The 22,901-nt window shown below is 39.7% G+C and overlaps 1 protein-coding gene across 26 annotated transcripts in view; it reads left to right on the plus strand.

Moving 5' to 3' along the window:
* The window catches only part of TBC1D5 (TBC1 domain family member 5), a 242,306-nt gene that overhangs the window by 208,137 nt on the left and 11,268 nt on the right, over positions 1-22,901 (plus strand). For 16 of the 26 annotated variants that reach the window (XM_083404783.1, XM_083404795.1, XM_083404789.1 and 13 more), the window contains exons 18-21: positions 1,285-1,374; positions 5,874-6,037; positions 15,407-15,506; positions 21,822-21,901. In XM_083404783.1, coding sequence (XP_083260909.1) covers positions 1,285-1,374; positions 5,874-6,037; positions 15,407-15,506; positions 21,822-21,901 — 434 coding nt within the window. The remainder of the gene's footprint in view (positions 1-1,284; positions 1,375-5,873; positions 6,038-15,406; positions 15,507-21,821; positions 21,902-22,901) is intronic. The other 10 variants (XM_083404787.1, XM_083404774.1, XM_083404788.1 and 7 more) reach the window with 1 other exon arrangement.

The following is a 22,901-nucleotide window of genomic DNA, read 5'->3' on the forward strand; positions in this document are numbered from 1 at the left end:
ACGTGGGTGGTGCTGTGGTCTAAAACACAGAGCCCAGGGCTTGCTGATCAGAAGGTCAGTGGTTCAAATCCCCACAACGGGGTGAGCCCCCATTGCTCGGTCCCTGCTCCTGCCAACCTAGCAGTTCGAAAGCACATCAAAGTGCAAGTAGATAAATAAGTACCGCTCCGGTGGGAAGGTAAACAGCATTTCCATGCGCTGCTCTTGTTCGCCAGAAGTGGCTTGGACCCAGAAGCTGTATGCCTGCTCCCTCAGCCAGTAAAGCGAGATGAGCGCCGCAACCCCAGAGTTGTCCACGACTGGACCTAACGTTCAGGGGTCCCTTTACCTTTACCTTTATACTGGCATTACCTCCTGGGCAATTCATGCTGTAGTAGGAACAGAAATGCTTGGTTGATCTGACTGTCGTATTAAACCCTAATGATATATAATTCTGATTAATGTTTAGGGGATTATTACCAATAAATAATTTAGGCAGCAACTTTATACCCACTTGCCTGAGATTAAGCCTCAAAGAGTTCAGTGGGACTTACATCTAAGTAGACATGTATAGGTTTGCACTGTTAATTACCAATAATTTATACCTTTCCTTATTGGAAACTTTGTGTGTTGAGTTCCTGCTGTGGAAATGCTGTAAATTGATCGTAAAAGCAATAGCTAATGAAAAGACTCCAGTTGGTTTATAATATTAAACAAAGGCATCCAGGGACTGAGGAAGACAGTCTTCTTTTCAAAAAATATCACTTGTTATATTTGAAAATTAATAGAATACACTTCTTATAACTGTTAACATTCTTAAGATAAATAACTTTGCTTTAATACCTCTTAATAATAAGTTAATTATTCCCATTTTCTTATCAAGAACTGACTTCAAGAATCCTTTTAGAGCTCATGTTTGACATATATTTAATAGGTGTAATGTGAAATTAGACATAATCATTATCCTAAATCTTTGTACACCAGGTATCTGTGGTGGTCTTTGTTTACCAAGTTTTACAAGGTTCAAAAAATGTGTGTGTTATTATTTTTAAGATTTTACAAATTGTTCAAATAAATGCATACTCTGTGGAGTAGTAGATTTGTAAATGTAGGGAACGTTGGCATTAAAGTTGAAGTGAAATGGAAGAATCAGATGACAGTTAGGCATATATCTCAGGGAAAGTAGATCAGATGTCAAACATTGTATTTGTAATAGAAAGGGGTCATTTCCCATTCTTAGTTATACAAAAAATGAGAGACTTATATTTCTGTTACGGTAAAGTTTTTTTTAACTTTATTTACTAGGAGATGTAGTTACAGGCAGTGATGCTCAAGTGTCGGTTCCTGTCCAGAATCTCACTGCCCTCCAAGGGATAGTTGCTACAGCAACTCATGGTATGTTTGCCTGTCACATTTTTATTGGAAAGCCAGACCCACGCCTGTTTCATTTGTGGTGTTGTCATTTCCAGCGTGTATCATACATCGTACTTCCACTAAGTGGTGCTGTTGTTTAGAAAAAAGAAATTTCCTTTATTTAATCATCATATGCGATGCGTTAAGTGTGTTACCTTTACTTTATGTATTAGCTTTCCTCTCTGCTATTATTATTATTATTTTACCATTTTGTTTCATATAGTATCATGCTATTCAGGTACACTGTAGGAATTTTGATTTAGGACTTTCGGAAAGAATATCTTCTTAGCTTACAATGCTTTTTAAAAAATCTTCAATTAAGAGCCTACATCTGAAGTAGTGCATTGTAAATCTAATGATGTAAAAGGTTCCCTTCATTTAGAAAGCTAGTATTTATACGAAGCAAAGTTAGAGTCTTTTTCCAACATTTGACAGTATTATGTGGAAGGGGATTATTTTGTGACTTTGCTGAAACCATAGGAGTGTATCCAATTAAGTTATACTCATAGTAGTCTAATTGAAATTCATGGACTGTTTGTCATGTCCATTAATTCAGTTATTCTGCTCTGAGTGTTAGATACATCCCCATAGCTCAGCTCCTTAATTTCCATGCTGAATCAGAGTTCAGGCAGCGGCCATTTTAGGCACGTCCAAATTGATGCGCAATCGCTGATGTGCAGATTCTTTTGGACCTGGAAGAAGGCAGAACAAGGGTGGGGCAAAATAATGTGGGGCGCATGAGTGCCAGGAATGGAACTCCCACACAAAATGGTTGTCACTTATGACTGTAAAAGTAAAACGAATTCTTCTTCTTTTTAACTCTCTCTATTTTAAAAGCAAAGTTGCTGAAGCATTCAGAATTCTAAATTGTTTTTCAGATTTTGTGTTTCTTCTCTATGGCTGTCTCCTGCTTTCAGGGGGAAAAGGAGTGATATCAGACTTTGCTACTTGTTTTGTTGATGGATAGATTTATATTGGTCATTGGCCTTGGCACTATTAAATTTCCCCCCCAAAATAAGTTCTATAAAATAGAATAGATACAGCTTCCAAAGGTAGAGTCTTCAATATATCTTACACAGAGATCATATAATTTATCCTGCTTCTGCAACTTTTTAGCAGACTTTCCCAACTGACAATCTAAATAATGCAGCAGAACTTCTAATTGTTGATTTATCCCAAAGTTAAAAAGCTGCTTTATGAAGTTTACACTTTTGACCTGCAAGTACATATTGATCCAGTTCACAAATAACTCAAAGCCATGCCAGAACTTATTGAAAATACATGGGCTCCTGGTGAGAAGATTCTGGGCACTTTGCTTCTCCTCTGGTCCTCCTGCTGTGAGCAAAGCCATGGTTTGGCTTAGCAATACATCAGCACATGGGCTTATGGTTTATCTCACTTTAGAAAAACCATGATTTGTACCGAAGGTTTGTTCTGTGGCTTACCACTTACAAAGTACACTTTTTTTGTAACCTCAGGTCTGAAAACATTTTTAAAATATCTAAAAACACTTTTTAGTTGGGCAGAATTCATGTTAAAATAGAGTTCTGCAATAGGGATTTGAAACCAACCCTTGGGGTGACGTTAGTATATGGACAATTACAGCTAGCAGACAATTTTTTTCTTAATATCTATATTTTTAAAATACCATTTTTATGCTGCCCATCAAGGAGCTCATACATGGGTTTTCCATGAGCACCATTTACACTTAAAGCAGTCTACCTCTGACATCCTATTGACTTCCATAAGCAGCTGGGGACTTGAACTCAGGTATAAATAGAGATTCAAGTATACTTCTCTTCACCATGATCCTCTTGTTATATTTAACAGTAGACACAAGAGTGAAGGATAGGAATTTATCAAAAGAGAGCATTCACAAATACCACTCCACAGAACTGTAAAGAATGGGATGGGGGCAATTTCCCCCTACCTGTTGACTAGAAAATCTAATTACAGATAGTACTTAGTATGTACAGTGGTACCTCAGGTTACATACGCTTCAGGTTACAGACTCCGCTAACCCAGAAATAATGCTTCAGGTTAAGAACTTTGCTTCAGGATGAGAACAGAAATCGTTCTCTGGCAGCGCAGCAGCAGTGGGAGGCCCCATTAGCTAAAGTGGTGCTTCAGGTTAAGAACAGTTTCAGGTTAAGAACAGACCTCCGGAACGAATTAAGTACTTAACCCAAGGTACCACTGTATGCACTCTTCCATTTTATTGGAAGCATGGCACCTGTGATGAAATAGCTGCTGAGGATCTGGTAGGAGACTAACTGCCAACTGGTACAATGTATAGTAAAAGAGTGAACCAAAGCTGGTGGGACCAAAATAGAGTTCCTTCCCTCTTTGGCTTGCACTTCCCCTCTAAGCATGTATCTTAGCAGTATTCCTTTGTCTTGATGGAAGCAGTCAGCGGAGGTGTCTGGCAAGGCCTGTCAACATTACTTCTCTCTCAATCAGATTAGGCTCTCCTTATTGTCATCACTGAAGTTTGGCAGGGAATAGTTGCTAGGATCATGGGAAGCTGCCTTGTAGTGAGTCAAATCATTAGTCCTTCTAGCTCAGTACACTCTGCACTGGCTAGGAGCAGCAGTCGAGGATTACAGACAGGGGTGATCTGACATTGCCGGTGTAGTCTGCACAATTCCAATCTAACTAAAGCCCCATTTGGGTGTTCAAGAAACACCCAGAGGCCTCCCTGTGATTGGGAATCACGCATCATCGAGGTTCTCAGTTGCTGGGAGGATTCTGTACACATTCAGATCTTCCGCCCAATGCACAAAGGACTTGTGGTTGCAGCCGGCAGAGTCTGGGATATTGTTGAGGAGGCAGTCATGCACAGCCCCTACTCTCTTTCAGCCTGAACAGGCTTAGCATCATCTTAGTAAAAAAAAAATGAGGCTGTACTGTGGGTAAGAGACATCAAAGGCCACCAAGTGTGTTCATGGCTGAGCTCAGCATCTTAATTTCTACTCTTCTGGGTGATTTGCAAGACTGAATTAGTCTGTGCTGGTTTTGCCCTTTAAATCTCTAAATGGCTTGGGACCATGATTCCTAATGGGCAGCCTTTTCCTATATAAGCCTATGTACTCATTAAGATCTGCTGGAGAGACACTCTTTTATAGCCCATCTATATCTGGTTGAAATGAGAGAGAGAGAGAGAGAGAGAGAGAGCCTTTCCTCTCCTCTGGCTGTCCTCAGGCTTTGGAATTTGCCTCCCTCGTTTTGCCTCTTCTGTCACTGTGTGAAGGCCTTTCTGTTCCAGGGGTTGTTTTACCTGCTGAGTTGTTGACTGGCTTCTCATCTCCCTGACTCCTTAGCTTCTGTAATCATATGTCTCTTGAATTTGTTTATATTCTTATTTTATTGTTACATTTTAGTTTTTTATATTAAATGTATTTGTTCCCTTGAGTGTTTGTAAGGGAATTATTATTATTATTATTATTGATAAATAAGCACAGTGTATCTGCTAAATGTCATGAAGCTATTCTCATATTATGCTCTGTTTGTCTTAAGCTCCAAACATCACACATGCAAGTGAACATTGATTTATGCAGTGGTCATATATATATTACAGGATCTGAGCTATTGCCTTTTTTAAAAAAAGCCTGTGTTCCTAACTGTTGCACCTAATGAACAGGAAGAACATGCAACTGATTTTGGGATTAGGGTGACACCAGTGAAACCTGCAACAAAATATTCCAGTGTGGACTGTTCCAGTCAGCCAGGCACATATGTTCTCACAATACTCCATTCCACTACCCCCCAGTTTCTTGTTTTTCCTTCCTCTCCAGCAGATTGCCAGCATTCCATTCCAACTGAAGATACTCAGCCCTCTTTTTGCTATTTTTGGGTTTTTCTGGCCCTTGAAGAATTATTTTCTAAAGATCTTTTGTTCTTATGCAAACCTTGGGGTTCCCCTAAACTTGCTCACATATTTCTCTTGTCTATGAATCATGCTGTTTTGGTTATGCAAGAATCAGCTTGGAGAACTGAGTTGGTACATAGGATTCCACTGCACTACATACATCTATATTATCCTTACCAATGCCTCCTCTGTCAAGCTACCACTTCACTCCTTGCCTCCAAATTCCTTGTCTAGCAAATATTAAAAACTGTATTTGGAAAGGAGGGAGAGAGAAATTGTTTGAGGATTTTTTTACACTGCCGTGCATAGATTGAGTACTGAATGCACGCCTTTCATAGGGCACTGTCCATATTTCTTGCACAGGATTTGTTTTATGTGTTTGACTTGTATTTGTCTTGTGGAGAGTGTGCGTTGAAGGCATGGCACTAGGCAGACCTGCCTGCCTCACAGTGGCAAGTCCCTCTGTGTGTGGACAAATGTGCTTTGATGTCACAAAATCTCACTCTGCGTTCATCTGTTTACGAAGGTTACTGAGTGACACTTCAGATAGGGAGCTCTTTGATGGCAATGTTTTCCACTGATCATTTTTTGTTTCCCTCTGTTTGCTTTACAGGGCAGGGTTCAAAAAATGTCAGCGCTTCTCCAAGCATTGAAAGTTTGTCTGGGGGACGTGAATACACAGGGTCTCCACCTTTGTCTGCAACCAAGAAAGAGTCCTTTTTCAGTACTATTTCCCATTCTCGTTCGCACAGCAGAAGTATGAGCAAAAAAGAGTCTGTAAGTCCCTACTGCTTATTGATCTCATATTGTCTCCCGTATTTGCACTGGTCTGCTTTTTCATTCAGGGACCTATGTACACAGGCAGGCACGTATCTTGTGACACAGGAAAGATCTGTTCTGAACTTTAATGGAGGATTATTTCCCTTACTTTCTGTTTTTGTGTGTGTCTTCCTTAACTCATGAACAGCCATGGTGTCCTCTAAAGAAGAAAGGCACCCTGTTCCCACTTCAGCACCAGATCTGACAGGCTTCAGCAGGTGATGAGGTCCCAGAACACTTGCAAAGCCTACTGGTTCTGACACCCCTCCCCTCCCATCCTATCCTGGCACTAGGTGACTGTGTTTTAAATTTCTCACAATGTCTCCCATGTTTAACATTGCAATGGGGCATTTGGGAATGCTAAATGGTGGCTCACAGTCACCCATTGCTGCCACCAGAAAGTTGGTGGCCACTGATGTAGGACTCACTGATGTAGAAGAGGACTCAGTGAGGACCACTTTGACAAATGCTCCGTCAGACTTTGCACCAGCCTTCTAGGCAGCACATTCCTGTTCTCTGCTTTAGCTGCTGTGTTGCCAGAGAAGCTTATGTGGCACTGATAAAGTTGTGAGGGCAGGGGAGACGGAATAGGAAAGATGTGTCCTAATTCTCTCTGACGCCTCCTCAGGTTCTGCTTAAATACAGCCTTTTCTGCTCATGCAAGAGCAAGGGCAGAGCCACACTCATTGCCACTGCCTCCAAAATAGCTCCACACATATCTCTTCAGTGCCTGTACAATAAGGAAGTAATGGTTTCTCATGCCTCAGTGTAAGGTGCAATGCAGCCTTTGCCCATCAAACAGTAGGAAAGGTGCTGAGATCTTGGCTCCTGGTCTGTTGCCATTGTGCTACAAATCATACTGTGAATCAACTTTGTAATGCATCTTTTGATATCTTTACTGAAAAGTAGGAATGCACCATCTCTATGTGCATTCCAAAATTGATCCCTTGCGTGTGATGCAAGTAAGCACACAGAAAGTATCATCATTTTCTAGCGCAGGCAAAGAGGACATGGCAACTGAAAAGGTATAAGTTTTTGCCAGGTTGCACCTTCCATCAGTGGCGATCAATGCAAACAGTGTCACGTTCCCATTGGAGACATTGGAACGTGTGTTTACTTATTTATTTTTGTAAAATATTGTAACCTGCCAAATTTTCAAAAATAAAATCAAGGTGGCTAACAAATCCATACATCACATCACACAATATATCCCAATTCCCATTCCTTAGTCATAAGTGTTGCCATAAAGACCCTAAACTACAATGATAAGTTCCAAGGCAGCCATTAAAACAAAAACTTCAGAAATAAAAGGAAACACACATTTTAAAAAAACACACACACACTGTGGAGGCCTTTTTAAACAGCCACATTTTTGCCAGCCACCTGAAGCAATACTGTGCATCCCTTGACTGGAAAGACATCTCTGCCAAAGAGCTAAATCCTCTGCCACCTCTGCTTTCTGCCCTGAGCAAGTTGAGGGAGCCTTTGAGATTAGGAGAAGGCAGGCAGGCACTGTGGCGGATGCTTGATGTATGTTCAAGTGGGGCATTGCTTTGTAGCAGGCTACAAAGAGGAGTTGCTCAACCCAGATATCCTTTTGAATAATCAGAGGAGCTCGCTTTTATGAATTCTCTTTGTATCATCCCTATACTACTGTAAAGTGTTGCGAAATTGAAACTGGGTTCTTAAAGCGAGTTTGGGAGCATATTTCGGGTCCTTTTAACCTGGCTTGGCAGAAGATGCACATTGGAAGGAGGGGGAAATGTGTGAGAGTGGGAGGCCGTGGAGAGCACCCTTGACCCCACTGCTCATTCCCTATATCTTACCTCAGTGTCTGAGGTTTAGGTGTTCTGCCAGCTAAGGACAAAAAAAGAAGAAGATTTGGAACATATCTTTTACAACTGCAAAATAGCAAAAATATTTTGCACAATTGAAGAAAGTATCTACAGTATAGAAAATTCATCATTTAAGAATTTAAATACACCAATAGAAACTAATACATTTTGAATTAGTTTAACCTTTTAAAATGTATTCATGAAGCTTTTGTCACCAAATATTATTTAAGAGCCAACTGCTTTTCCTACTTTTACTCAGATATGATCCATATTCTCCTTACTATAGTCAGAATTTAAGTCTAATGCTTCTTTCATCTTGTAACATTAGGTTGTAAAAGAATTTTCTTCTGATTCTTTTGTTATCATCTTAGTTAGATTTCTTGACAATCTATAAATGTGAGAAAAGGAAGAGGGAGAGTCACTATAAACAAATAGTCTTCTTTAGTGCTGTTTCTTAAAAATAAAACAATAATCTGAATCAAAATGATGATCAAAATTGTCTTTGGAGTAGTTAATTGCATCATTTTCAAGTGACAGAAGTTACTTTGTAATCAAGTTATATGTGCTCAGTACCCAGTGAAATCAGTAAGACAGGATTGGTTCATACGATTTCCTCCATATGTTTAATCCTTGTCTTCCTAGAGCTCACACTCACATTGACATATAAAACACATGAACTAAGTAATCAGAGCTGTAAACATAGGTGGGTCAGGGACATACGAGAACGACATATATTTTCCCATTACTTTAAATGAGTTGTGGTTATGTTAACACGAAAGCACGCAAACAAGCTTCATCAGTATCATATGACAGTATCATGTGACAAAGCAGATGTTCTCAATACTGTTAAATACACAATAAGTAAAATGGGGAAAGCATACTTTAACATTTTATGACACTATATTGCATGTAGCAAAGCTTCATTAGGTAGTTTGTTCACCGCCTTTCAACTTTGAAAGGAAACACAACTAACCCAAGCCCTCAGCCCAATACAGTTCAGAGTTGAACAATAAATTTAACCTCTCTTGAGCCCAAATGCAAGGCATTGTTATGTAGTAATGAAACATCAAGACTCCTCAAGTGTAACCATAGCAAAAAATAAAGATAAACTGGATGTTAATCCTACTTCTCCTTGGCCTTACAGCAGGCATCCCCAAACTCAGCCCTCCAGATGTTTTGGAACTACAATTCCCATCATCCCTGACCACTGGTCCTGTTAGCTAGGGACGATGGGAGTTGTAGTCCCAAAACATCTGGAGGGCCGAGTTTGGTGATGCCTGCCTTAGAGGACAAGGCAAATCTTTTTTCTTTTTCTTTTTAAGCATGGGACAATAAGGCCACAGCATGCTTTAAAAGCAGTATTAAGACTCATCTAATTCTAGTTTTGGTGTAGAATCCTTACATCCCATCCCTTGGAGCATAAAGAGGAGATAAATATAGGAACAAAACCTCAGAATGGTAGTGCAAATGGAGACTGGTTTGAAGAGAGCAACAAGGCTTTTAACACAACAAGGGGGAAAGAAGTTGACAGAAAGGACAGTAGTAGAGAGGAAGGAAGAAGGAAGAATTTTCAGATATCTGAAGAGCTGAGACGGGATGAATGTGTATGTCAAGATACATTATTTTATTTGTATAGTACATATGCGCTATGAAAGATAATTACGGAAGATCGTATAAATAGAATGTTTTTAAAATTTAATCATGCAGTGTCTTGGTGAAATTTAGCCTGTTTCCATTTCTATAGTTTCAGGTATCTAGTGCTTCCTCACAAGCAAATGAAAGAGTACTTTTTTTAATAAGCATTTTGGTGCCAGTGTTTTTATTTGTAAACATTTGCCTACACTTAATTATTATGCCAGTATTACTCCTAACTTCCGAACATAGTCATCAGAGCTGTAAAGAAACCAAAATGTGAAATAACAATCCCATACCTACATGACATCATATTACCATGGAAATGTCATAACCTACAAATCTGAAGATACTGAGTAAAAGTGAATGCTGTGGTTCTGAAGAGGTTTGCTTTCTCCTGTGACTCTTTTATTAACGTAGCTCATCTAGTCTTGCCGACAGTGCTGCCATCCTATGGCCAGTAGAAATCTGTTATTAATGAATACCTTGTTCATAAATACAGCTTCAAACAATACTTATTGCAGTTTTCTGAAGTGGCACCCCATGGTTATGTGGTAAGCAATTATGTGTATTTCCAGAGTCCAGCCATGTAGAAACGTAAGCAGAACTTGCTATGAGCAAGTATCTACTCCTATATTCTGTTAATGCTTTTGAGGTGCTGTAACTGATCCCAGCTAGCTAACCCAGAAGTCATTGTTAATTCTAATGGTCAATATAATGAAAAGTCACTCAGAGGACCAAGAGAATCAACAGGCAATACTCTTCCTGCCCATCTCACAGCCACAGTTCATCTATCCGGTTAAGCAAGGCCAGAAACCAGTATTGGACAGAATCCACATATTTAGTACTATTCAAGATAAACTGGAGCTGTAACTTTAAAACAAGCTTCAGTAAGGTTTAGTCATCAACAACTCCAATACAAGTTTCAGCTAGGTGATTTCTTCATCTCATCTTTCCTTCTGCAACTTCTGTGGGCTTCAAGGTATCATTATCAGGTTCATGCAGTGCTCCATCTTGGCCATGTCATGGTCATGTCATGCCCATAGGATTCTAAGCTTCCAGACTTTGCCTGGGCTGGATGAGAAGAAGCAATGCACAACTGAAAAAATATGTACCAGTATGCAAAAGTCACACAAATGGAGTGATAAGTAGCACTAATTGAATCCAGAAAGACAAGAGAACATGTCATGAATCAGACTCTGTAAACAAACAAATATGTAGACACCTCCAGAATTAAACAGGTGTGCAATTTGTCTGAGGTGCATAGTAGCAATGAATACTACTAAAGTGAAAACATACATTTCCATTTCCCCCCAGTACCTATACTTTTTGAGTTAACTTATAAAGAATGTATATGATCAAGTGCCTACATGCATATTTTGACAGGATGTGTTGGTGCACTTAAAGCCAGGGGCGGTGTTGGGGTTAGCATCGTTGGACACCTACCAAAGTCCATCCTCCAGAGACCCTTCCCCCTTCTCCTGTTCCTTGCTGTTGCTACGTGGTCACCTGCCCCCTCTAGGTTTGTGTGTGAGCATGAAAAGAGCATCATGCACCATACATTGACCTCTTCTGGACAAGAGTGTAGATTGAGCCAGAGGGAGCAAGCAGGTGAATGAGCAGTGATTATGTGTGCAAGGAGGTGGGCTCACAGAGGGAGAGAGCACTCAGGGCATCTGGCCTAAATGATTCTCAAAATTAGGATCAGACACCGCTAAACACTATACCTGCTAAGTTTTGAGAGATTTGTTAATATTTTGGCATTAGTGGAGTAATCGCTGCTCACATGCTGTTTGCATAGACAATACAACAATTTCTTAAATGTCACTTGAACATTATCATGAGTTAACATTTCTGTATTAGTGCCAGAAAGCAGACTGTTGCAAAAGAATGGAAACATTAGATGATATTTTCGTGGCCATAATAACCTTCGGTGAATGACGCGAGAAGGAAAATTCATTCTGCCATCCATTTGGCCACTTACAATAGTAATAGACTGTACTTGATGCTAATCACAAGACGGTGTACGTTTTATGTGCTTTGTGAAGGCACCTCTCTGTGCCTTTCCACCCCCAGTTATAGGGGAAATAAATTCAATTAATATGACAGCACTATTTATTTCCCCAAGATGTTGGTAAGAAACATGGTTTCTAGTTTAAACAGGATTTGTGCAATTAAAATATGATAGTTGCAGTTTTCATTTCATTCTTCCAGTGTGTATGAAGCAAATGTCCTCTCCTGTTTCATAATCATCATATTTAGCATTTTTTATGGTATCCTTTGACAGCTTAAAGCATGTCACAGGTATCCATCTCTGTAAGGTTTACAGCAGCTGGTAAAACATGTCATTATTAGTATTGAACTGGAGGAATCTGAAGGCCAGCTAGTCTGTTAACGGCTGAGATGAAATTTGATTTGGGAACTTCCTGAGCCCCTTTCAGTTGTTACCATGTGTATGACTAGTGCAGGGGGAAAGGAAGGGTGGGGGCTGGCTCCTGACTCCACCCTTAACATCACATGCCTGTCTGGTTCCAAAAACTGGTGTCTGCATATAGGACAAAAGTCTAAAGAGGGTACCACATGTACTCGTGGAGACTTCCATGTGACTGGGAGCGCAATTCAGTCAACTCATGGAAAAAGCTGCATTCCTTGCATTGATTACCATGTTTATATAGAGGAATAACTTCCACTTGTGCAATGGAGCTTCCTCTTCTCTCCCCCACCCCGGCCAGGTACCTTCCCCACCCCCAAAATCTGCTCTGGGGTTTCCCCCAGTTCCCTGGAACATATTTTGGGTTGTTCCATTGCATGAGCAGAGGTTTTACTTGCTCAGTGATTTAAAAGCTGGATTAAAATGTGACCTTAGCAAAGCAAACAACGTATGTATGTATGTATGTATGTATGTATGTAAAAATATTTTAGGGTGCTTTTTAGGCCTTGTGTACCCAATAAAACAGCATAAAACAACAAAGAAAAATGCATTTTTTTAAAAACTACTCAGTAAAACCTCATTAAAAGAAAGAGAGAAAGCTGAATTCAACAGAAATATCATCCAGCCAATAAAAGGTTGCTCCTGGAAGGCCAACTGAAAAAGAGAGGTCTTCAAGGCCTTTTGAAAACCCTTCCCCATGGCAGCTTGATGCGGGTCTGATGGAAAGGAATCCCAGACTTGTGGGCCCACCATACGGAAGAAACTCTCCCTTAAATAAATCTAGGTGTATGCAGTGCTTTTTTTCTTTAAAAAATGTTTAGAGGTACTCTCATTTTGACTCAAGAAAATCACCATTTTATAGTTCAAATCGGGGAAAATAAATACAGTAAATGGACAAAAGTACAAAGATTCACAAAATGTTTAGGGGTATGCGTACCCCTGCATCCACCCAGACAAAAAGCACTGGGTGTATGTGTGACAGTCTCATGTGTAAGGAAGTAAACCCGTTTTCAAAATGTTTACTAAAGGTTTGGTTGCATGTAACATGCTGTGTGGTTTTCGTACAAACATCCAGTAGTATAGTCTGTAATGAACAGAAACATATCTTAAATTACGTTGTGAAAGTGGTGACCTAGATGAATATATTACTGGCTTGCAAGTAAAGCATCCAGCTCACTTTTGGGTTTAATTGAAGTGGTTGCTGAGTATCTTTAGATTACAGTGGTCTAGAGGTATAAATGTGTGGGAAGTACTTGCTGCAGTTTCCTAGAAATGAACTTCCCAGAACTGGTGACAGTTTTCTTCCCCTCAGCAGAACAATCTCATGGGTTGAATTTTCTCCTTCTTAGTTGTTTTCACAGTGGAACAACTTATTCATCATTACTATTGTTGCATTCCTTGCTTCTACTAGCATTACTGCTGACATGTTCCTGTCAACCCTGAAATTATTAGCTGTGAGAGCTTTAAGAAGTTAAAAGTTTTAAGCACCATGTTTTTTAAAAAAATTATAAGTAGCAATATAGCAATTGCTCTATTGTGTCTGTTACGATGGAAACTTAACAGGTTTGCTTAAGTAATATTGAATCTGTTTTAAGCAAATACCTCATAGGCTATTTGATTTTGTAGAGGTTTTCACTAGTTGAATAATTCCCCATAATGCTTGGCTGACATAAATATTTGTCTTCTTAATGTAACATTTATGAAATCATTAGCCAAACGATGGTTGCCAAATCCTTGGTCTCCAGAAAAGATTGTCAGCAGCTGATAAGATGCAACTGTTAGAAGCTACCTTTAGCTCCAGCCAGTACCTTTTAATCTAGGATCAAGAATGGCTTTTAGACTGCCAGTCTGCTGAGACCATAATAGAATGGTCCTATGAGCAATTGGTTAATGTATCAGAAAGCATTCCTCCCAAACTTGGGTTTAAGGACTGACTTAATTACTTTCAAAAACAGTTTCCAACATAGCAAACCTTTACACATACATTTTACCTGCCATTTCTCTGGACTGGGGTCCGAATTTAGACTCTTCATTTACTTGGTCCTGTCTAAATTTAGAATGGCACAGGAAGCCGTGTGAAACGCGGTTGTTTTGCTCTTCTAAAAGTCTGGCTCTGCAAGTGTGTCTGAATAGCACCACAGATACTCTTCAGCCCTATTTCCGCACAAAAGAATTTTGTGAGGGCATTTGAAAAGCATTAGAGTTATGTAGGGCCCTCTAGTAAACTTACATCTGTTAATAGCTAAGAAATCTGCAGTTAATTTAATGCTACTGACTCATGACTACAAATATAACACAATTTGCAATCCTGCCCATATGTCTGTTGTAACAAAGTAGAATTGCATTGTTTGATTAATCTGGAAAAGAAGATTACACTCATAATTACCGGTAGCATGATGCCTTTATAATTTGTAGAATAAAATAAATGCAGACCGTTAGAGATGGCCCATAGCCCAGACCACTTTGGCAGAGAGAAAAATGATGCTCCCAGTAGTGATAATAATCCTAACCTGCTTACCTGGGTGAAAGCCCCATTGAACTCAATAGGATTTACTTCTGAGTAGGCATGGTTAGGACTCTGCTGTAAATAACTACAGAACTGATAAAAAGGTTGCATCGCCCTGCCTAATGGTAAAGCCAGTTTCAAAATTATGCCCCCTCTTTGGTCAGTCACAGAGTATTTTTATATGAGGCTGCACCACAGAGAGAGATAGCAAAGCAGGGCTATTCTATTGCCTCTACTGCAAGACTTGTGGATTTAAGTTAGACTTTTACCTTTCCTCAATCATTGGACTAGATGACCCTCATGGTCCCTTCCAACTCTTCAGGTCTATGATCACCACAAGTTTTAGTCTTGACTAATTTTTCATATTGATTTCAATGGGAGCTAAGGAAAACCAACTTCCTCTGGATCTGACCCAAGTGCTGTGTCAGCCCTTGAGAGGTGTTGGGTTAAAGAAGCTGGAACATCACGGTTGTCTACAAAAGACCATAGGCAGCCTTGAGATCTGGTAAAAGTCCTTGAACTTACCTGCCCTAAAGAAGACAAATCATTTGTCTAGGTACATGTTTTGACTGAAGGCATGCAAGGTGGTATTCTGCAAAGCAGAGACTGTAACAAAAGAGTATGTTGAAACTATAAGGATCTGGCTTGTGCTAAATGGGTAAGGGGAACATGAGTTAAGAGTTGTTAGAAGCTAGTACATTCTGAAACAGCTTGAATTATCTAAGATCAATGGATTAATTTCTGGAAAGTTGTTGTTATGAATGCTGGGTTGTAGGCAGGGTACATGGAGGAGTGGGGCCAGTACGCCACCCTAAGATCCTTTGAGAAAGGGTTTGACAGAAATGCAATTTAGATAGATCATGAATAAAATATGTTATCAGTATCCTTATTATTAACTAATTCATTAAAAAATTTAACTATAGGATGAAGAACTGGAAGCCCAGATTTCATTTCTCCAGGGGCAATTGAATGAGTTGGAGGCCATGTGCAAATACTGTGCAAAGATGATGAATACACATCTGGGTAAGTAGATGCTGCTCTATTAATGTCATTGTTTATTAAATTTGTATATTGCCTTTCATTCATAGAGGTCAGGGTGGTTCACAACCACAACATAATAAAAAATACAGAATAAAAATAGGAACAAAACAAAACCAATAATCCGCCCCTCACAACAGATTTAGAAGGGTATCTATTAGATGTTAATCAGCCAAGGGCTTGGTTAAAGAGGAATGTTTTTGCCTCGCACCTAAAGGTGTATAAGCCAAACCTTCCTAGGGAGAACATTCCACAAACGGGGAGCCACTGCAGAAAAGGCCCATTCTCGTGTTGCCACCCTCGAGATCTCTCGTGGAGGAAGCACACAAAGAAGGGCCTCAGATGGTGATTGCAGGGTCTGTGTAGGTTCATGTGGAGAGAAGCAGATCTTGAGGTATCGTAGTCTTGAGCTGTTTAAGGCTTTGTAGGTCAAAACCAGCACTTTGAATTGGGCCCGGAAGCTTAATTGGCAGCCAGTGCAGTTGGGCCAGGATTGGTGTACAGTGGTGCCCCGCAAGACGAATGCCTCGCAAGGCGGAAAACCTGCTAGACGAAAGAAGGGTTTTCCGTTTTGGAGGTGCTTCGCAGAATGAATTTCCTATGGGCTTGCTTCGCAAGACGAAAATGTCTTGCGAGTTCCTGCGATTTTTTTTCGCACCCCACCCCCTTTTTCTAAGGCACTAAGCTGCTAATAGCCTTTTAGCAGCTAATCCGCTAATCCCTTAAGCCTTTAATAGCCGCTAAACCGCTAATAGCGCTAATCCGCTAATGGGGTTGCTTCGCAAGACGAAAAAACCGCTAGACGAAGAGACTCGCGGAACGGATTCTTTTCGCCTTGCGAGGCACCACTGTAATATGCGCTCAAATAGTCTTGCCCCGGGGTAGCAACCTGGCTGCCAAATTCTGCACTAGCTGAGGTTTCTGAACCATCTTCAGAGGCAGCCGTTAAACACAATGTGTACACCTTCTGGGTATTGTCCCCCAAATTTAGGAAACGTATCACTGTGTCCAAAGTTTTGTGTATAGAACAATTTTGCAAGCTTTGAAAATTCAACTGTGCAATGGGAGCATTGCCAGATTATGTTGACATGATTGAGGCTCATATTACTTTCCTCTCTTGACCAGACAAATGAAATGCAAAGTGTGTCTGACCTTCAGATAGTCTGCCAAACCTCTGCATAAATCTTCACTTAACCTTATGCTATGATAACTGTTGTGCTATGATTGTTTTACACAATAGAAAGGCCATCAGAAACGAGGGCGTGGGTTTTCTCCATTTCTTTCTGTAAGTCTTCAGTTGATTGCTTATGCCAGGGGTCAGCAAGGTTTACCTTGCCTGGGCTAGTTCACTCCAGTGGAGATCTGTCCATGGGCCTGCGATTTTCAGCATCAGTGTCTACGCAGACGCAATTTCCGGCACTGCGGAAGCAAGTCCCCATGCCGTGTTGCACTGCTCCAGTTTAGCGCAGCGGGCAGGGACTTGCTGAGTGGGCAGCTCGGTTCAGGGGCGGCTTGGGGGCCGGTTAAACAACCCCTGTGGGCCACTTGTGGCCCATGAGCCTTAGGTTGCCTACCCCTAGCTTATGCCAATAATTCTGTTTTCTGTTTGCATATAGAGAACTTTTATAATTAATTTTCAGAACTGATGCATGGGCAACTTATTTTTGCCCCAGGATTGCATGTCTTTCCATTTGTGTGAGCTCTCTTTTCTTACCTAGTAAGGTGTTTATCCACATCAGCCTCAGAATGTTCCTTGGAGATCTATTTAAAAGGAACAGGTTTTGAGTTCAATTTGCAGATTTAATTGTTTTCAATACATTGAGAGAGGTGCACTAAATTCTCCCTAAGCCCATGGTAGTTTTCTTTTATCCTTCAGGAGGTGTGTATGTGCAAGGGACTTGTAGCATGAAACAAACTAAGAAACCTACAAGTGGCTTTCTGCATGTTGGAAACAAGACCACTAATGACCTATTTAGGAATGCTTTTGATAGTAATCTTTTTCTTCTTTTTTTAAGAAAAGAGAAAGAAAAAAACCCAGTAAGATTTCTCCTAGCTTGTCAGTTTCACTAGAGAGCAAAGTGAAAATTCCCAGCCCGGCAGAAAGCAGCTAAATCTTCTACTTTCTTCAGCAGTCAGTGAAAGGCCTTTTCTTGCTGTTCAGAATAAAGTACCAAATACATGCTGTTTTGAACATCGAGAAAGGGACTTTCACTTGTTTTCATTTTTCTTTTTGTAAAAAGAGCACTTCTTGTGCACAGGTTCACTTGAGATTTTAAGGATAGCAAAGCACAAAAAAATAATAATCAAACCAGGCCTGCATATCTGTCATTGCAATGACCACACCAGGAAATACAAGGCAGAAGGATGTTTATTACTGAATTAATCCCCACGCATATAAACACATCATTATATTATTTAAGATTGAAATATGTTCCAGGCATAGAAGTTCATAATTCTCATATAAATACATCAGTTCCATATTCTAGGCATCAGCTATTTTCTGTCCATTGAAAGAATCAGAGTATTAATAAATAAAAAATAATGCTTGAAAACACAGTATGATTTGGTAATTTTTTGTCTTAGCATCCAGTGCACTTGGAAATATTCCAACTCTAAAAAAATATGACAGTTCTGCACCCAGAAGGTAGTTGAAACTATGTCAGCCATATGCTAATTATTTGGTGTTAGAGCTTTTATCAGCTCCTAGACTTTGGGTCAATATACTTGTTTGCACTAATATATCTGAGTATTTCTAATGGCTTTTTCATGCAAGCTTGCTCTTCTGCTCTTAGCTAAATATCTGGGGAGGTAACTAGAAAGTATAGGGTGATATTTTTGTGATCTGTAGCAGAGTTTAGAAACTGTGTTATGCAAGACCTGGAGAATGATGCTGTGTCGGGTCCACACCATTTCATATGTAACTTCTCATCTTTCTGACCAACTGTGTTGTGTCATTGCATCACATAAAGTGGATGGGAGGAAAAATATTAAAATGATGCATGACTGCAAGTACCACAACCATTTACAGGTGGACCAGGACCAGCAACCTTAATGCTGAAGCTAAGCAGCTCCGATCAGTCCCTGTGTAGAAAAACTCTTGGTAATCCAGTGTACACTGGAAGAAGAGTTTGGATTTGATATCCCGCTTTATCACTACCCTAAGGAGTCTCAAAGCAGCTAACAATCTCCTTTTCCCTTCCTCCCCCACAACAAACACTCTGTGAAGTGAGTGAGGCTGAGAGACTTCAGAGAAGTGTGACTGGCCCAAGGTCACCCAGCAGCTGCATGTGGAGGAGCGGGGAAGCGAACCCAGTTCACCAGATTACGAGTCTACCGCTCTTAACCATTACACCACATTACACCTACTGTTAGTTATTGAGGCAGAATATCTTTAAATCACAGATGTGGCACAAACCACTTGAAGTTGTTCAAGCAAATGCAGCTTTCTTTACTGTTCTCAAGTTCATTAGCTTTATGATAATTAACCAGGTGACTTTTCTCTTATACAACATACTACAATTAGAAATGTGATTGTTAAAATTTCCATATCTGTATGATGGCATCATCATACTTCTACTCAGACATACCTTTTTGTTACCATGGGTTTGATCCTAAGGCTGCCAAGATTATAATTGTATTCCCTGGAATGTGAAGGAGGGAAAGATGAGTTAGAGCAGTAATTTTTGTTTGTGTGTTTATACAAAAGCTTTCTCATTAAATGTTCATCCACTTCTTTTGCTGCACCACACAATGACAACATAATTATATATTTGGGACCCTGCCTCTATGTTACTATGGAAATAAATGTGGTGTCTTGAATAACATAAGTATAGCATGTGTAAGAATGAGAAATTGGTTCTTGTGGTGAAAACTGATAAATGGGGGAAAGGCTTCAGATTGTGTAGTTAGTCCATTTTGTTAGGTGCAAAGAGCTTTGAGAGCACATTTCTTCAGCATAATATTGGAGAAACTTTCTTACTTATTATTGTTTCAGCAGAACATCACTTTGGTACCTGTTGAGCAGATCTAATGAATCGTAAGACTAGCTGCCACACTTTGATTGAAACGTAGGGGTATATTTTCCTCACTCATAACACTAGAAATCAGGGTCATCCAAAAATATTTAGCTGTCTCTTCCCCTTAAGTGAAGCATATCATAGGCAGAGTCTGGATCCAACCCATTCTCTTAACATGTTGTTTTGGGATAAGATCAAATATCTGGGATAAGATCAAATAACTCAAGTCTTTTTAAAATGTTGCTGCTATTGTAATGGCGATTATTGATTTCTTACCCGTCCTTCACCTTGAGGTCCCATTGCAACTTTCTGTGCTGTTGGAAGGGGAGGATGACTTTTGTTTAAAATAGATAAATGTTTGCATTAAGGACAGTTATAAACTTTGGAATATCTCTAAAGAAGTACTTTGCATTCATCTAGTAAAGTACAGTAGATGAATGCATGTGTAAAATGAATGATTTTAATTCTGCAGTTATTTTAGCTGATCTGGAGGTTCTCTATACATTGCATTTGTTTCTCAGAGAAAGCTTTTGATTTCTAGCTCATTTTCCTCTGGTTTACTATCTCTATCATGTTTATGCAGATAGTACTAACTATCCACACCTTTGTAATGGCCCTTGGTCTTCTACATTTTTTTTTCTACTGTAGCCCCTTTTCCACTTTCTTCTTGTGCAGGTTGCTTATTTTGAATGATATCCAACATAAGTTTCCTTCCTCTCTGCTCCTGTGCCACTCCTGCCCCTCACCCCAACAAATCTGTTCAGAGTCCCCCAACCCTCTAAAACAGATTTGGCAGGACCATGAGGGGCTGCAGGGAAGAGGGAAGGAAGTACAAATTCTATTGCATGAGCAGAAATCTGTTCCATTAGGGGTGGGTACAATTACATATCACCCTTTCTCCGTTACATAACAGACTTTATATAATTCTGCATCCCCTGGCATTTAAACCTCAAGTTTTGAATGAGGTACATAGCATTACTCTTGGCTGAGTAGTGTGGGCTGCAGATTACATCTTTTCCCTCGAATTGCTTGTTGAGTTGTTGATGTCATTCATCTTTACAGCTAGTGCCTGTGATTTAATCCTAACTTATGTATGAAAAATTGCTGAAATATATCAGCAGTCTGGAAACAAAGCAATCTTTTGTCAAGTTCTGAAGTGTGTATATTCGCTGCTGATTTCCTGAAGCAGAATCGTGGCTTTCATCTGCTTTTAAGCAACATGAGACATAACTCAAGGAAGCCATTTGTGACACAGAAACAGATTTTGTTTGCCTTGCAAATAATTTATAAGTCTCATAATTCATTTGTGTGGTATCAGTGCTCATTGTTCCATAAAAGATGCAGCTCATGAACCTTTTCTTATTTTAAGAGAGAGATTTCAAGTTTTACAATTTGAATAACAGCAACATCAGATAGGAAGAATATTTCAAAGCAAAAATGTTTCCAGATGGGCATTTTGTCATATATGCAGTACAAGCTTATCAATACAAACATAGACTCAGACTGGGGCAGAACTATAAAATTCTTGCCTGCTTTCCTGAATTTAAATATCCCATCTGTTGTTATTCCAGGTGTTCAGTTTTTTTCCTGCCTACATGACTTAATTGGGCAAACTTGGTACTTGCCTTTTAGTCATCTGTTTAATTTGCTCTGTTAACTCAGGTGCTAAGGGAACCTGACTGCAAATGCAATAACTTAACTTGCACATATTCATTCTTAATTTACAATGCTACCCAGATATTTCCTCTTGAATTGGGGAGTATAAGACAATGAAGATCAGTAGTCTGATGGAGAGCCAATGCAGCCTTCAAATAGAAAACATGGCCCCTTTCACTCTTGATCTCACAATTGTTTTTGGCATTGCAGGAAAGATTCAAGATAAATTGTAGTCAAATGCAGCATTCATATGTAACAATAAATACTGGTTTCCTGCCATATGAAAATTAGCCTAAGCAAGCCTTGGTATCACCCACTCCCCTCCACATGGGAGGAGATTAGAAAAAAATGCTCTCGTTTTTATATAGCCATAGTTGAGCCTTACACCTGAACTCTAAACTGTGCTTAATTTTAATTATGGTTTGTTGAAACAAGCCAGCTTCATCAGCCAGTGTTTCAGCTGAACTGTAACTATAAGTGATTTTTTAAAGGGTTCTTATCCAGACTCTGTATTTTTTTAGATATATATCAAACTATACATTCATCTTCATGGCCATTGGGTTACATGTAATCTTGAGGCACATAATCTTGGTTCTTTCTTGCGAAATAATTGTTTTTGGCATTGCAGGAAATATTCAAGAAGTCATTCTTCAGGAACACTTGGAGAAGGAAGATGAAATTCTAGTGTCCTTGGCTGGATTGAAGCAGGTATAGCTTTTGACAAAATGAAGATTCTATGTATATTATGTATAAATTTTTTTGAATGGCACTTCTATAATTTATATCCTTTTTATCTGAACTTTGCATTATTCAGGATTCTAATTGCTGAACTTTAATAGTTTGTTGACATTTATTATGATGGTGAGCAAAAGAAGAGTCTGTGGAACTTACTGAAATAATAATGCTGGTAGACATTTCTGACTTTCAGTTTCTTCCTGCTGCTGTGAGCTAAAGAAACAGTAGACAGAGTAAAAGGCCATAACTTTATCAAGCAACATGGCAACCAAACTCAAATTACCCAAGGCCATTTCAGAGGGAATCTAGCCAGCCCCACTCCAGTCCTCCAGGGCATATCCATGATAGGCCAAACCATTTTAATAATGAATTCCTTCACTAACAGGACCCACAGTGAAACAACAGGAACTCTGTTGATTCTGTATTCTCTTGTCATCAAAGTTTGAATCATAGAATTGTATAGTTGGAAGGGACCACAAGAGTCATCTAGTCCAACCACCTGCAATGCAGAGATACAGTGGTACCTCGGGTTACATACGCTTCAGGTTACAGACTCCGCTAACCCAGAAATAGTTCCTCGGGTTAAGAACTTTGCTTCAGGATAAGAACAGAAATCGTGCTCCGGCGGCACGGCAGCAGCATTAGCTAAAGTGGTGCTTCAGGTTAAGAACAGACCTCCGGAACGAATTAGGACTTAACCTAAGGTACCACTGTATTTTGCCCAATGTGGGGCTCAAACCCACAACCCTGAGATTAAAAATCTCATGCTTTACTGCCTCAGTTATGACAAGTAAAACTATAAGCAATTGAACCAATGAAATGACCTTAAAACGTCAGGTCATCAAGAACAATAACCTTAATTTGACCAATTGTGCCCTTTGGAATTCCATAGAAGAGTAAAAATAAACAGCCAGCCAAGTTGGCATGTAAAGATTACATTCTAGTGCCCAGTAAAGGGATTTTTTTTTTAAGC

This window comes from Podarcis tiliguerta, assembly GCF_965153285.1.
Source record: "Podarcis tiliguerta genome assembly, chromosome: 12".
Classification (NCBI taxonomy): Eukaryota; Metazoa; Chordata; class Lepidosauria; order Squamata; family Lacertidae; genus Podarcis; species Podarcis tiliguerta.